At 62.9% G+C, this 14992-nt stretch overlaps 1 protein-coding gene across 1 annotated transcript; it reads right to left on the minus strand.

Annotated features, from left to right (window-relative positions):
• Positions 1–91: 91 nt before the first annotated feature.
• On the minus strand, positions 92–7899 carry PERM1 (PPARGC1 and ESRR induced regulator, muscle 1). Its single transcript, XM_038160019.1, is given in 6 exon segments — positions 92–1488; positions 3252–3368; positions 4343–4963; positions 5630–6215; positions 6217–6890; positions 7796–7899. Coding segments are annotated over 5 exon segments (2076 nt in total). The 5' UTR covers positions 6889–6890; positions 7796–7899; the 3' UTR covers positions 92–1408.
• Between the last annotated feature and the right edge of the window lie 7093 nt (positions 7900–14992).

Genomic DNA, 14992 nt, shown 5'->3' on the forward strand with positions numbered 1-14992 from the left:
CTCCACACACCCCCAGGGCATTGATTTATCCTCCTGCAGAGCCCAGGGCTCCCTTAACAGCTCCCCACAGACCCAGGGATGGACGCAGGCGTAGTAAATGAGATAGAACTTTATTAGAAGCTTCCAGCACATTCCATCTGCTCTCCTCCTCCGCAGCAGCCCTCTCGGTGGGCGTTCAGCTGCTCCAGGCCCTGCAGAGCCTGCCCAGCCCTAACCCCCAGTCCCCGATCCCGCTGTGCCCTCCTCTCAGCAGCGACCCCCGGCCTCCAGCCCAGCCCTGCAGCCCCCGAAGCCTTTCAGCACCAGGAAAGAAACCTCCCCAGCCCTGCAGCCCTCGAAGCCTTTCAGCACCAGGAAAGAAACCTCCCCAGCCCTGCAGCCCCCGAAGCCTTTCAGCACGAGGGAAGAAACCTCCCCAGCCCTGCAGCCCCCGAAGCCTTTCAGCACCAGGACAGAAGCCTCCCCTCTCTGCTGTCACCCCACAAACACCGGGCAGAGCCCTGGTGCTGCCACCGGGCTGGTGAGGGGAGGACATTCCTCCTCAATAATGCCCTGGGGTGCCGAGGGAGGCACTGGGGAGAGGAGGAACAGAACCATTTCATTTTCCTCCCCCAGTTTCCAATCCACAGCTCCCACACTCCCCTCAGCCCGCATCTCCCCCAGCCAGCTTTGCCTCTCTAGGACGGGAGGCACAAAAGGAAATAAATCAAACATCCAGAGCCTTTCCCTGCTGATTGGCACAGCCAAACCTGCCCACCTCCTTCTCTCTCCTCTCCAACATCCTCCTGTCCCCTTCCTGAGACCTCCCTGAGCTCAGCCCCTGTCCCTGCTGCCCTTCCAAGCCTGCGCAGCCCCGCAGGACCCTCCGGCTGCCCCTTCCCCGTGTGACCCCGATGGGGCCGTGTCCCTGCCCAGCTGTCCCCGGGGACGGAGCCAGAAACCTCATCCCGAGCTGCTGCGCCGAGCTGGGACTTCTCGGAGTGAAACCCGAGAGGGTTTGACCCTCCTGGAGCCATCGAAGCGGTCACGGGAGCGCTGGGCTCTGCCAAGGCAGCGGCCCCTGCATCCCCCGGGGCTGCTGCCCAGCCCAGGCTCAGCCAAGCTCTTCCCAAAGCTCCTTCACCGACATCCCGGCTCTTTGGTCGGGATGAAGCCCATCCCTGCTTCCTCTGCGCCTCCTGTGCCACTCCGGCGGGGACGAGGGACCAGCGGAGCAGCCCCCGGGCACTGCCGGCCCCTGTCGTGTCCTGTCCTACCGTCAGTCCCCGTCCCCGGGAGGCTCCCGCTCCCTGTGCCATCGTGTCCCGTCGCGGATGGGGCCGGGGAAGCTCTGGGTGCCGGCTCCAGGCTTCTCCCACTGTCCCGAACAAAGTCCCGGCCCCGGGCAGCGGCTCCGGCGCGTTCGGGGTTAAGTCCGGGGGTGCCCTTCCCTGACCTGCCTTCGGAAGTAGCGGATGGCCGAGAGGGTGCCGAAGCTTGCCAGGAACACTGGAAAAGAGCCCGAGACATTCGCGCTGTGACTCCGGGAGCTCCTCTGGAGCTGGGGGACACGCGGGGGTCGCCCCTCTCCCTCGCCCTGTCCCCTCCCGCCCTTGGTTTGCATTCCCAGCGCACGGGATCTGCCCCCGGGGCGTCCCCGGCTGCCCGCAGCCTGGCTGTGCCACAGCTGGGGCCGTGGGGACAGCTCCATCCGTGAAAAGGGCTGCTGGAAGGGGGATGCTCGATAGCTCCCTTGGTTGGATGCAGAGATCCAGAGGGAGATTCATGGATGGGGCGGATTCCCGGATCCAGGCGGGGATTTCATGCGTTGGCCAGGGGTTCAGGTGGAGACTGGATGAGAAAGGCACACCAGGAAAACCCCAGCAGGGCTTCAGGACAGCACCTTCGTTTCCTGCTCCTGTTTGCACCAGGAGGACGCCAAGAAAAATCCCGTTTTGGGGATTTTCTGGGGATTATCTAGCCCCAGCCAAAAGCAGAAAATATCCAAAACCCCCAATCAAAAAATGCAGTGACACAAGAAATAACTGATGGGGGTGAAACCCAAACCAAGCTCTGCTCTGTCCTTGCGCCCAACGTTTTTGATTTGCTTTATGAGGGACATGAAGTTCCCTTCATTCCCAAGCAAAACCAGGAATCCAAGCCGTGGTTTTGCCCCCCAGACTTTAAATTCAGACTGGATTTTGATTGATGTGCTAGAGGAAGATAAACTCAGCTTGGCAGAAGCCCAAATTCCCAGAGAGAGCGGCTGCTCCGGGCTGTGGCTCCTGCCTCCCTCCCCTCCAGGTCATTCCCCCCGGGGCACGAGGAGCTTATCCCCCTTTCCACACCTCTCCCAGGGCCACCTCCTCCATCCCAAACTCCCAGCAGGAGGGGGAGCAGGCCAGGAGCTGCCGGGGATGATGGCAGGGAGCAGCCTTAGCTCAGGAGCTATTCCCAGCCCCCGGTGTCAGCTTCCTGGTGACCTTAGCAGGGAACATTCCTCGCCTGGAAGAGCAGCAGGAAGCCTTGATCCTGGAATTTCTTCCCGTGGAAGGGGCTCTGCAGGGCAGCAGGGAGGAATGCTGCTCTGGAAGGGTTCTCCAGGCTGCTTCCAGGGCAGGGGTTGGGAATGGGGCTCTCTCTCCCTGCTCATCCAGCCATCCCCACTCCTGGGGGACTCTGTGAATTCCTGTTCCCTCAGCTTCCTCTCTCCTCACCAGCTTCCAGCCGGGCTTGGAGAGGAGAGGATCCCACAGAGCCCCAGGGAATCGAGGGACTCAGTGCAGGAGGATGATGGGGAGAAGATTAAACTTCCTCCTCCTCTTTGGGGAGAAGATGAAACCTTCCGAGCACCTCAGAAAAACAGGAATTTAGGTGCTGGATGAAGGTTCAATCTCAACTTTGGCCGTGGACAAAAAACCCCAGGCAGGCTTGGCCTTGCTGTTGGGAGTTCCTGCTGGGATGAGGGAATCTACAGCTGCAGGTCCAGAGGAAGTCCTGACAAACTGAGGCCTGTCAGGGGCTGGATGGAGCAGGACCAAGGCTGTGGAGACAGCTCAGCTCCAGCCAGCAGCTGCTTTGTAGGGAAAGCACCAAAGACACTGGCAGCAATCGGGACCAGAGCAGGGAGGAGGCACGGAAACGGCTTTGGAACACCAGGAAAAGGCTGCGCTTCCCCACGGGCAGCTGCAGGTATAAATATCCCATTTTCCTCCCTGCCAAGCGTCCCTCAGAGCCCTTCCCGGCCCTCTCCAGGCGGGCACTGTACGTACTGGTCTTCCAGGCATCCGGAGCCTGCAGGTCAGATGTCTTCACCGCCCAGGAGGCGAAGGCGCAGAAGACGAGGCACATGTCCTTGTGGCTCAGCACCCGGGGGTCCTCTGCTGCTCCTGCCACGAGAGGAGCACGAGGTCTGGGGGCTCTGTGCCACCCCCTCTGCCACCCCTCCCCTCCCTGGGAGACAGCAAATCCCCTGGAAATCATCCCTGGAGGCGTTCTGGCACCGGGAGTGACATCAGAGGGCTCTGTGTGTTCCCACAGGACAGTGGCACATTTGTCACCCCTCTCAGTCCTAGACTCTGTTAAAAACCCCGAGGAAACGTTTGCTAAAGCCACCCCAGGCTGCCTCACCGCCCCCCTGCAGATGTCCCCAGCTCTCTGTGGTGGCTGCAGCTGGGTCTGGGGGAGCAGATCTGGGACACAGCAATTCCTGGGGCACAGGCAAGGTCCCCCTCCTGTCACCAGTGTCCCCAGGCACACCCAGCTCCAGGACAACATCTGAGAGTGCTCAGCATCCCTCGGGGCATCCCACCCCACCCGTGCCTCCTGCAGGGATGAAGACATCCCCGAGTGCTCTGCATTCCCTGATCCAGCCTGCAACAGCTTGAGATCGGGTTCTTTTTGCTCCTGCTCATTTGATCAGGCTTTTAATTAAAGCTGGCTTATTAATTAGCTGTGGCCACCTCACAGGGGTTTTTTCCTCCATGCAAACAGACTGGAAGCTCCATTTTGAGGCTCCCTTTGGGATGGCTCCCTCAGTGTTTGGGTTTAGTATTAACTCTGAGCATCATTTAAGCTCAAACCCCTGCCTCCCCTTCATTCCCATTTCTCTCACCTGCCCCAGGAACAGGCAGTGCTCAGGTGACCTCTGAGCTCTCCAGAGGGTGTTTTTCTGCTCAGGGTGGGTTTTACAGTCCCACATTCCCTGTCCATGCTGGGGGACCAGGCCAGGAGCACTGGCTTGGCACGGGGACAGGGAGAGGAACATCCCAGGGGAGAGCCCGAGGGGACAGAGGGAGCATCCCAGAGGAGAGCCGGGTGACACAGCCTGGGGCAGGTCCCTACAGGGGACAACGGGAGTTACCTCTCAGTGCCAGGGCCCTGTCTGCATCTTCTGGCCACACCTGGGCTCCTCCCAGCGGGACCAGGGCGAGCTCCTCTCCGGATCTTCTGGGCACCAGGGCCTGGGAGGCTGGGGCTCGGCCTCCTCCCGCCTGCCCCTGCCCCTGCAGCAGGGACCTCAAAGCCCCCACAGCTTTCTTCACCTCGGAGGCCGGAGCCACGGAGAAAATCCCTCTCCAGCCCATCCTGTTGGGGGCTGGCTCTGGGAAGAAGCGTTCATGAACATCAGGGACTGAGATAACCACGGTGTCCTTGTCTGGAGCAGAGCTGGGAGCCTCCTTGTGCAGCCCGGGGCGGTCCAAGCCTCTGAACTTCTTTCTTTTCCTGTCTTTAGCTTTGCCTTTTTTCCTGCTTCCTTCTGGCTCGGTGAAAAAATACTCGTACAGTTCGGGCCAGGAGATTTCCCTCAGCAAGGGCGATTTGCGCCCCTCCAGGGAGCTGCCCAGCTCCTCCTCCTCCTGGGAATCGCAGAACAGGTACTCGTACATCTCGGGCCACGTCACATCCAGAGAGTTGGGGGGCTTGCCAGAGGCCCCCTCAGCAAAGCACAGGGGGCTCACGGCCCTGGGCATCTCAGCCGCAGCTTCCCAGGGGATCCCAGCTGCAGGCTCACTCGGGATCTCAATGGCAGGGATCCTGGGGAGCTCAGCTGCAGGCTCACTCGGGATCTCAATGGCAGGGATCCTGGGGAGCTCCATGGCAGGGATCCTGGGGAGCTCCATGGCAGGGATCCTGGGGATCTCAATGGCAGGGATCCTGGGGATCCCAACTGCAGCACTCCCGGGGATCTCAATGGCAGGACTCCTGGGGATCCCAGCTGCAGGACTCCTGGGGATCCCAGCTGCAGGCTCCCAAGGGATTTCAGGCGCAGGTTTCCTGGGAATCGCAGCTGCAGGCTCCCAAGGGATTTCAGGCGCAGGAACCTCAGGGATTTCTGAGGGTTTCCTGAGAATCTCAGCTGCAGACTTCCTGGGGATCTCAGCTGCAGGAATTCCGGGGATCTCAACAGCAGGAGTTCCAGGGATCTCAGCAGCAGCAATTCCAGGGATCTCTGAGAGCTTCCTGGGAATTTCAGCAGCAGGAGTTCTAGGGATCTCAGCAGCAGGAGTTCCAGGTATCTCAGGAGCAGGAGTTCCAGGGATGTCAGGAGCAGGAGTTCCAGGGGTCTCAGCAGCAGGAGTTCCAGGGATCTCAGCAGCAGGAACTCCGGGGGTCCCAGCAGCAGGAGTTCCAGGGGTCCCAGCAGCAGGCTCCCCCCCAGCCCCCTCAGCAGCATTCCCTCCAAACGCTGCCGCGCTCCCGGGCTGGAGAGGCTTCCCTGGCATCTCCTGGCTCGCCTCTCCCCGCGTGGCCGCGGCTCCCTCGCCGGGCACACTGTCACGTACGCCCAAGCCACCGGCCTGCCCTGCCTTTGGGGACTTGGTGGCCTTTGTCTTCCCCGGGGACTGCGGCCCCGGCTCCTTGCCCCGGGGCTTCGGGGGAGCGGTCCCGGCTTCGCCGCCATCCACGCCGGGGCCGGGCGGCGCCCGCTTGTTCTCCGCAGCCTCCTCGCTGCCCAGCCTCACCAGCGCTCCCTTGGCCGCCTTGTCCTTCCCTCTGCCCTTCCGAGGGGACATCGGGGAGCCCGGAGGAGCCTTCCCGGCCGCGGCGGCGCCCGGTGCCGCAGCCGCCGCAGGGTCCCGGTCCCCCTCGGTGGCTCCGCGCTGCTTGCGGCTCTTCCTCGGCTGCGCCGGCACCTTGGGCCTCACCACGCTGGGGGATCCGCCCGGCGAGCTCGGCTCCGTGCCCGCCTTCTCCTCGTCCGCTGCCACCCTGGCTCCCGTCCCCAGGGACGGGCTCGGGGGGTCCCCCGCGGGTCCCCGCAGCCCGGGCTCCGAGGGGACAGCGCTTTTCTCGGCCCAGGCAGGGGCTGCCGGAGCTTCTGGCTGCGCCAGCAGGGCTTGTCCCCCTCCTGCATCCCCGCCCTGCTCGGGGGGTCCGGGGGGCTCCACGGCCCGGCCGCCCCCGGCCGCCGCCACCCGCCGCGTCCTGCCCGGCGCCGCCCTGCGCTGTGCCACCGGCCGGGGCGGCCGCGGGTGGCCGCGGGGGCTGCCTCCTCTGGGCGCTGGGCATGGCAGCGGGTGCCGGGCAGCCGGGCCGGTCGCTGTGCTGGCACAGGAACCTGCCCACAGAGCCCAGCTCCGCTTCGTCCTCGCTGCCCGACAGCAGCTCCGGCGCGCAGGGGTGCCCACGCTGCGGCGGGCGCGGGGCGGTGTCACCGGGCAGCCCACGTGGGACGGGGCCGGCCGTGCCAGGCGCTGCTGGCTCGCCGCCCGGCCCGGCTGCGGTCACGCCGTCGGTGCCGCGGGGACAGTCCCGTCCCGAGGCGTCCCCTTGCTCAATGTCACTGAGGCACTGCTCCTCGGCCGTGGCCAGCGAGGCCGGCGCCAGGCTGCACTCCTCGGAGGCCTGGAAGAACTCGGCCCACTCGCGGTCGTTCAGCTGGATGCTGTACTCGAAGTTATCCATGCCTGCGGCGGGGGAGCGGCAGGGTCAGGCAGGAGGGGGCGGCACCGCTGCGGGCGCACGGGGGCCGGCTGTGCGCCCCCGAGCCTTCCTCCCGGCTCCTCCCTTCCATCCGCTCATCCTCGCCCGTTTCCAGCCCGAACCCAGCTGGAAATTCCAGCCCCTGCCAACCTCGGCAGGATGGGGATGGCCGCAAGCCAGCCAGCGGTGGGAGAGGCCGCTGCCACCCCCTCTGGTCCCCGCTGCCTCTGCTCCCTGGCACAGCAGCACCGGGGCTTTGGGATGCTCCCCAGAGCTGCACGGGGGCTTTGGGATGCTCCCCACAGCTGCACAGGGGCTTTGGGATGCTCCCCACAGCTGCACAGGAGCTTTGGGGCTCTCTCCACAGCTGCACCAAAGCTTTGGGATGCTTCCAGCAGCTGCACAGCGGTTTGGGATTCTCCCCACAGCTGCACAGGGGCTTTGGGATGCTTCCAGCAGCTGCACAGGGCTTTGGGATTCTCCCCACAGATGCACAGGGGTTTGGGATGCTCCCCACAGCTGCACCGGGGCTTTGGGATGCTCCCCAGAGCTGCACAGGGGCTTTGGGATGCTCCCCAGAGCTGCACAGGGGTTTGGGATGCTCCCCACAGCTGCACCGGGGCTTTGGGATGCTCCCCACAGCTGCACAGGGGCTTTGGGATGCTCCCCAGCGCTCCAAAGAAGGTTTGGGGCTCTCCCCACAGCAGCATCACACCCCACACCCCCTTTCCCACCCACTGTGTCTCCAATCCGCCCTGACCCCGCACTGCTGCTCCCGAAGCCCAGAGCAGCCCCCGAGCCACGGCAGCAGCCCCGGCCCGGCGCGGGGCCCTGCGCAGGGAGCCGCGGCACAGCGGGACACGCGGGGAGGGGACAAAGCCCGTCCTACCTGTCCCCCAGCCCCGGGCGGGGATGGAGCCATTCGAGGAGCCACGCAGGAGAGCCCTCCCAGCACAACATGATGCCGTGCCCTGGCCGGGGGCAGAGAGCCCGGCTCCATTCAGGGGCTAAAAATAAAGCCCCCCTCCCTCCGCGGTGTCACTTGAGATGCCGGTGCCACCGGCCCGCAGAGGGCAGGGCCATATATAGAACTGGTGGGGGACATGCCAGGGTGGCAGCCAGTGCGTGACTGCGCCACAGCCACGTCTGGGGGCACCGGGACCACTCCTGGTGCCCCCTGCTCCCTCCTGGGGTCACTCCATGGGGAGGGGGGACAGGCCGTGGAGCCGCCAGCCTTTGGCACGCCTGGGTGGCGGTGGCTGTCCTTGTTCCCACAGAGCCACTTTGCCTGAGCCACGCTCCGCAGGGCGACACAAAATCACCTCAGGGGCAGGGTTCACCTATTTAGGGCACTCCCAGGGCATTTATTGCCAGCCTGCTGCAGGGTGACATCAGGAGGTGACAGCCAGCTCCACGGTCTTGTGACAAACCTCGCAGGGCGTGTGGGCACCCAGGGCCACCTGGGCCACGTGCTGCGGGCACAGCTCGGGGGGAGCCTGGCACGGTGCCCAAGGGTGGCCTGGCAGGTCACGAAGTGCAGCCAGAAATAACCCCCAGCTCCCACGAGCCCTTCCTCCCACCTTCCTCCTCCTCCCCGGGCCAGAAATAGCTGCCCTGAAGGAGCTGCCTGCAGGACGGGGGTGGGAGAGCGAGCCCCAGCCCAGCCCCCAGCCCAGCCCCCAGCCCAGCCCCGAGGCTCCAGGCACCCCCTCGGCCACCGGGACCCCACAGCTGGGCACGGCCGTGGCCGGGGCTGGGCATGCTGGGGGAGCCCAGAGGGACCCCCGGGCTCTGCTCCCCTCGGGGGTCCCACAAACTCTGCACTTCCTGGGGGGTCCCACAAACTCTGCACCCACTTTGGGGGTCCCAAAAACTCTGCACCTCCCTTGGGGATCCCACAAACTCTGCACCCACTTTGGGGGTCCCACAAGCTCTGCACCCACCTCTAGGGTCCCACATGTCCCCACCTCGGGGGTCCCACAAACTCTGCACCCCTCGGGGGTCCCACAAACTCTGCATCTCCTTGGGGGTCTCACAAACTCTGCTCCCCTCAGGGGTCCCATGGGCTCTGTCCCCACCTCGGGGGTCCCACAAACTCTGCACCCACTTCGGGGGTCCCACAAACTCTGCTCCCCTCGGGGGTCCCACAAACTCTGCTCCCCTCGGGGGTCCACAAGCTCTGCACCCCTCGGGGCTGCTCCGTGCCCCTCTGGCCACCCCCGGGAGCCGGGGCGCCGCTCGGGGCTCTGTCCCCGCGGGCAGGGGACAGCAGGCTGCCCTGTCCTGCCCTGCCATCCCGTGGTGGCGGCTGTCCCGCCCTGCAGGGCCGGGAGGGAGCCCGCAGAGCCCAGCGCAGCGGCTGCCGGGGGAAACCCTGCCCGGGACGCGCTCCCCTCGCCCGCCGGGAGCATCTGGAGGGAAGAGCCGCTCCTGCCCTGCCCTCCCCGGGTTGGCCCGCTCCCGCTCCCGCTCCCGCTCCCGCTCCCGCTCCCGCTCCCGCTCCCGCTCTGCCCACGCCCCGCTCCCCTCGCAGAGCCGGGGGAACCGAGCGCTTTCCTCTGCTCGGCTCAGCCGACTTCCTTCCCCTGGAGCCGGGCCTGAGGCTGGGAAAGCTTTCAACAACCGCTGCAGAGCAGCGGCCAGCGCGGGGGGACACTGGGGACACAGCCGGGGCGGCAGCCACAGGCACAGGGAGCCGGGATGGAGCGGGGGTGGAGCTGGGATGGAGCTGGGATAATGGGATGGTCTGGGATGGTGCTGGGATAATGGTCTGGGATAGAGCTGGGATGGTGCTGGGATAATGGGATGGTCTGGGATGGTGCTGGGATGGAGCTGGGGTGATTCTGGGATGTTGGGATGGTGCTGGGGTGGTGCTGGGATGATTCTGGGATGATTCTGGGGTGCTGGGATGACTCTGGGATGCTGGGATGGTGCTGGGATGATTCTGGGATGCTGGGATGGTGCTGGGATGGTGCTGGGATGCTGGGATGGTGCTGGGATGACTCTGGGATGGTGCTGGGATGGTGCTGGGATGGTGCTGGGATGGTGCTGGGATGACTCTGGGATGATTCTGGGATGCTGGGATGGAGCTGGGATGACTCTGGGATGACTCTGGGATGACTCTGGGATGATTCTGGGATGCTGGGATGGAGCTGGGATGACTCTGGGATGCTGCAGGGCTGCTCCAGCCCCATCCTGTGGCTGGCACCCAGCAGCTCCGGGATGGGCACCGTGGGTTCAGGACGGGGTATAAATAACCAATGTCACCCGGCCGTGAGAGAAGGGCCCGGAACAGAGCAGCTGATGTGCCCCCCTGCCTGTGGGACACAGCCAGGAACGGGCACGGAAAGGGCAGGAAAACCGGGAATGCCGTGGGACAGAGGCACCGCCAGGGCCAGCATTCACCACTGCCAGGGCAAGGGAACCTCAGCGGCTGGGACAGGAGCTCTCAGGAATGGGATAACTGAAATGTTCCCCATATGGAATAACTGCAATGTTCCCAGTATGGAATAACTGCAATATTCCCAATATGGAATAACTGCAATGTTCCCAATATGGAATAACTGCAATATTCCCAATATGGAATAACTTAAATATTCCAAATATGGGAAAATTGCAATATTCCCAATATGGAATAATTAGAATATTCCACATATGGCATAACTGCAATATTCCCAATATGGAATAACTGAAATATTCTCAATATTGAATAATTGGAATATTCCCAATATTGAATAATTGGAATATTCCCAATATGGAATAAGTGAAATATTCTCAATATGGAATAACTGCAATATTCCCAATATTGCATAACTGCAATATTCCCAATATTGAATAATTGGAATATTCCTAATATGGAATAACTGGAATATTCCCAATATGGAATAAGTGAAATATTCTCAATGTGGAATAACTGCAATATTCCCAATATGGAATAAGTGAAATATTCTCCATGTGGACTCATTCCCCTCCTACCCAGGCAGCTCCATTTAGGGAAATTCTACCTTTGTGCAGCTTTTCAAAGCAGCCCTGGAACATCCCGAGTGCGGGGGCTTGGCTGAGCTCCCCGTGAGGCAGCCCAGGCAGTGCAGAGAAACGCGGGTTTGATGAGGAGCATCCTCCCTGCCCTGATCGACACCCAGCACACGCTGTGCATCAGGGCAGGAAGGGCCAGACTGCAGGGAAAGCAGTGGGGGAAAAAAATAATAATAAAATAAAGTAGAATGGAAGAAGAAATCTGTCCACAGCTTCAGGAGCAAGACAGCCTGGGCCCTTGCTGCTTGCCCGGGACAGAGAGCTTTATTTGGAGTTATTTGGTAAATAATCCCAAATAAAAATTGGTAAATTTGGGGTTGTTTTCTCATTCCTCCTGCAGTTTTAGCTGGATGATGCCTGCGCCTCAGGCAGCGACAGCAGCGGCCCCGGGGGTCTGGCTGCTCCCCGGACACCCATCCTGTGCCTGCTCTGATCCATTCCTCCCTTTCCCCCAACTCCTGCGGGGTCCAGCCCGCCCGAGGGCGAGCCCGGGGGATGCTGAGCCGCTGGCCCGCAGCCCCGAGCCTCCCGGGGCCGGGACACGTCCCTGGGAGCCGCAGCCTGGGGATCCGGCCCGGGCGAGGAGCAGCTGCGTGCCCACCAAAGGGTTAACCTGCAGCGAAACTGCGAGCCGCCACCACCCGGCTGGTTCTGCTGGTTTGGGGGCAGGCGAGCAGCAACCCTCACCCCGAACACCGCGGCTCCGCCTCGCTCTTACCCAAACCCTCTCAATTTTTTTGGTTTTGGGTTGTTGTTTTTTTTTTTCTGCCTGAAACTCCCTCCCCGGGCGCTGTTAAAATTCCAGCCCATGCTCCCCGAGCCGCAGCGGGCTCACGCAAAGGTCACACTCGGCTCACTTGAAACCCAGCCCGAGCTGGCCTGAAACCCGGCCAGGCTCTTCCCAAAGCTGCTCCTGGCCGCGGTTTCGGCTTCGCTAATCCCAGGCTCGCCGCGGTTCGCGTTTCTGAGCAAGCCGCGCCTTCGCCCTCCCGGGAGCAGCCCCGGCCGCGGCTCTGTCCCGCCGGGGGACACGGTGGCAGCGCCAGGGACACGGTGGCAGTGCCGGGGACATGGTGGCAGCGCCAGGGGACACGGTGGCAGTGCCAGGGGACACGGTGGCAGCACCAGGGGACAGGGTGGCAGCGCCAGGGGAGACAGTAGCAGCGCCAGGGGACACGGTGGCAGCGCCAGAGGACACGATGGCAGTGCCAGGGGACACGGTGGCAGCGCCCACCACCCCCGAGGAGAGGGACAGCAGAGCAGGGAGATGCCCCGAGGCAGCGGGATGGGCTCAGGATGCAGGAGCAGGGAGGCACCGTCCCTGGGGACAGCGTCTGCCAGTCCCCAGCTGTGCCGGGACAGGCTGGGGACACTGTGCCGTGTCCCCTCAGAGCTGTCCCCGGGCACAGATGCCAGCAGGATGAGAGGATTGGGTCAGAGAGGCTGTGGCTGCCCCCGGGAATGCTCCAGGCTGGGCTGGACAGGGCTTGGAGCAGCCTGGGACACTGGAGGTGTCCCTGCCGTGGCACGGGTGGCACTGGACGAGCTCTGGAGCTCTTCCAACCCAAAGCATTCCAGGACTCCGTGACTCTGGGTGGCACAGTGACACCGTGGCCTGGGTGGCTGTGCTGCTCCTGCCTTGGGGACAGCAGCTGTAGGGCCAGGTGACCTCTGCCGTGTCCCAGCCACCTCCCTTTCCATGCTGTCCGCTGACTGCCTACCCAGGCAGAGAGAGCCACTCTCTTTATTCTCCTTATTCTCCTTATTCTCTTTATTCTCTTTATTATCTTTATTCTCTTTATTCCATTTTATTATCAATCCATATTTTAATTCCATTATTATCCTATTTATTCAGTTTTATTTTTTTTAAGCCCTGAACAGAGGCCTCTGGGCGGAGGTTGCAGCTCGCAGGACTCGGTTTTCCCCCCGAACGCGGCAGGGTCGGGGTTTCACCTGCGCGCTCCTTTTCCTGCCGCTCCCACTAGATGTCACCTACAGCCACAAAGTCCGCGCGTTCCCGGGATTTTTCACCCCCTCTCCGGCGGTTCAGATGCTGCGGAGCGGGTCTGCGGGAACCCTAAAAACGCCAAAAAAAAATCCTAAACCCGCTGTGCAGAACGGGGGAACCGGAGCAGCCAGGGGAGGGAGGGCTTGGGGGGTCTGAGCATCCATGCAGCCGCCGGGGAAGGGGGAAAATCCCGATCCCACAGGGCAGGGAGGGCAGGAGCTGAGCTGACCCCGCCTGGGAGCCCCTGTCCCGGCAGGTAAATGCTCGGTGACGCACAGCGGGGTCACCACTGTCACCCTGGGCATCCCTGGGAGCGTTGTCCAAGCGCTCCTGGAGCTGTGGCAGCTTTGGGAATGTCAGCATCGCCTGGGGAGCGCCCAGCACCCTCTGCGGGGAAACCCTGCCCAAAAATCCAACCTGAGACCCCCCCCCCCGGCGTGTCCCAGCCCTCCCTCCCCGCGGGGCCGGAGAGGGAACGGGAGCGGGAGCGGCGGAGCTCGCTGTCCGAGCGCTGATTGACGATGCTTTGGGCTGAAAGGGCCTCTCCTCCCAGGCCAGCCCCAAACACGAGCCGTTCCACATCTGCAGGGCCCTGTGAGCCCGCAAGGGGCCGAGTTCCTCAGCCCGGCGCTGCCCGTCCCTTCCCCAGCTCCGATCCCCGGGGCTGTGCTGATGGAACCCCCGCACATCCCCGGCTCCCTGCGCTGATCCCGGCCTGATCCCGGCCTGATCCCGGCCCGATCCCGGCCCACCCACTGCCCGCAGCCTCGCGGAGCGGGGCCGGCTCAGGTCGCAAGCACAGCCGAGCCCGGAGCTCCGCACGTTTCCTCTCCCAGCCCCTCACCCCGGGCACAGCCCCGGCTCCAGGGCTGCCCCGCCCGGCCCGGATCAAAGCAGAGCCCAGCGCTGCCGGTTTTATCAGCTTTGGTAGAGATGGGATAACGGAGAGGCGTTTGAAAAGGTTTTATTCTGTTATCAGTCTCGATGGAGGCAGAAACGAGAGATGCAAAACTCGACGCTGTTCTTTGTTAGAAGCCAGGACCTCCCCACCCAAAATTTCTCCCTGAATTCCTCCTGGCTACAATACTTCATAAACGTCTTTCAGCCTGTTAGTTTTTGCTACACAATGCTATTTTTACTTCTAATCACCTGTGTTTTTACCCCTCGTGCTGGCCTTGGGCACTGCCAGGGATGAGGCAGAGCTGGGTACCCTGTGCCAGGGCCAGAATTTCTCCCAAAATTCTTCCTCTCCCAAGCCAAAGTCCCGGGTCTCTCTGTCGGTTCCACATCCCCACTTTTCCTCCAGGAGCCCTCCCTGGGATAATCACTGCTGGCTAATTGGCCAGGCAGGGCCCGGAGCCACGAGGGGCTGCTGGAAGGAGGCTGCAGCGAGCCAGGCGGCAGCTGAGGCTGCTCCTGCTCCTTTTTTATTCCTCCCCCGGGGGAGAGAGGCTCAGAAACTCCCGGCATGGCACCACGGCTCCCCTGCTCTGGCATCTTAACAAGAAGCAGCTGCTGGAGGCAGAGTGAGGAGCCGCAGAAGGAAAAGGCCCCTCTGCATTAATGAAAGGTCACGGGGCCATTCCAGAGGCTTCCCAATTACCTCTGGAAGAGTGTGGCTAATGTGAGATAATGATGTCATACAGCCACTAATGAGGCAGGTTATCCAAACCCCCGGCCCCCTCCCTGCCAGGATCCCCGGGATGAGGCAGAGGGAAAAGATCCACTCTTCCCTCTCCTCCTTCTCCTTCAGGACCTGGAAAATGGAGCCAGGGGAGGCAGGAGGAGAGGCCACAGCCCCCTCTGAGGGTTCTGTGCCGAGGAGCAGCTCGGCAAGGCCCCTTCCCCTCTGGAACTGCCCCTCGGGAGTGATGTCAGCAGGATATTGTGGGGCACTGACCCCTCAGTGCTGCGCCAAGCCCGGCCCCATGAGCGATCCTTAATTGAACCTAACTGGGAGGAGGGAATCTGCTCCTGCTGGAAGGATCCAGCCCCGTGCTCCCCTCCCTGGGAGGTGGGAATCTGCTCCTGCTGGAAGGATCC

The sequence above is a fragment of the Motacilla alba genome, chromosome 21 (assembly GCF_015832195.1).
Source record: "Motacilla alba alba isolate MOTALB_02 chromosome 21, Motacilla_alba_V1.0_pri, whole genome shotgun sequence".
NCBI classification, from domain to species: Eukaryota; Metazoa; Chordata; class Aves; order Passeriformes; family Motacillidae; genus Motacilla; species Motacilla alba.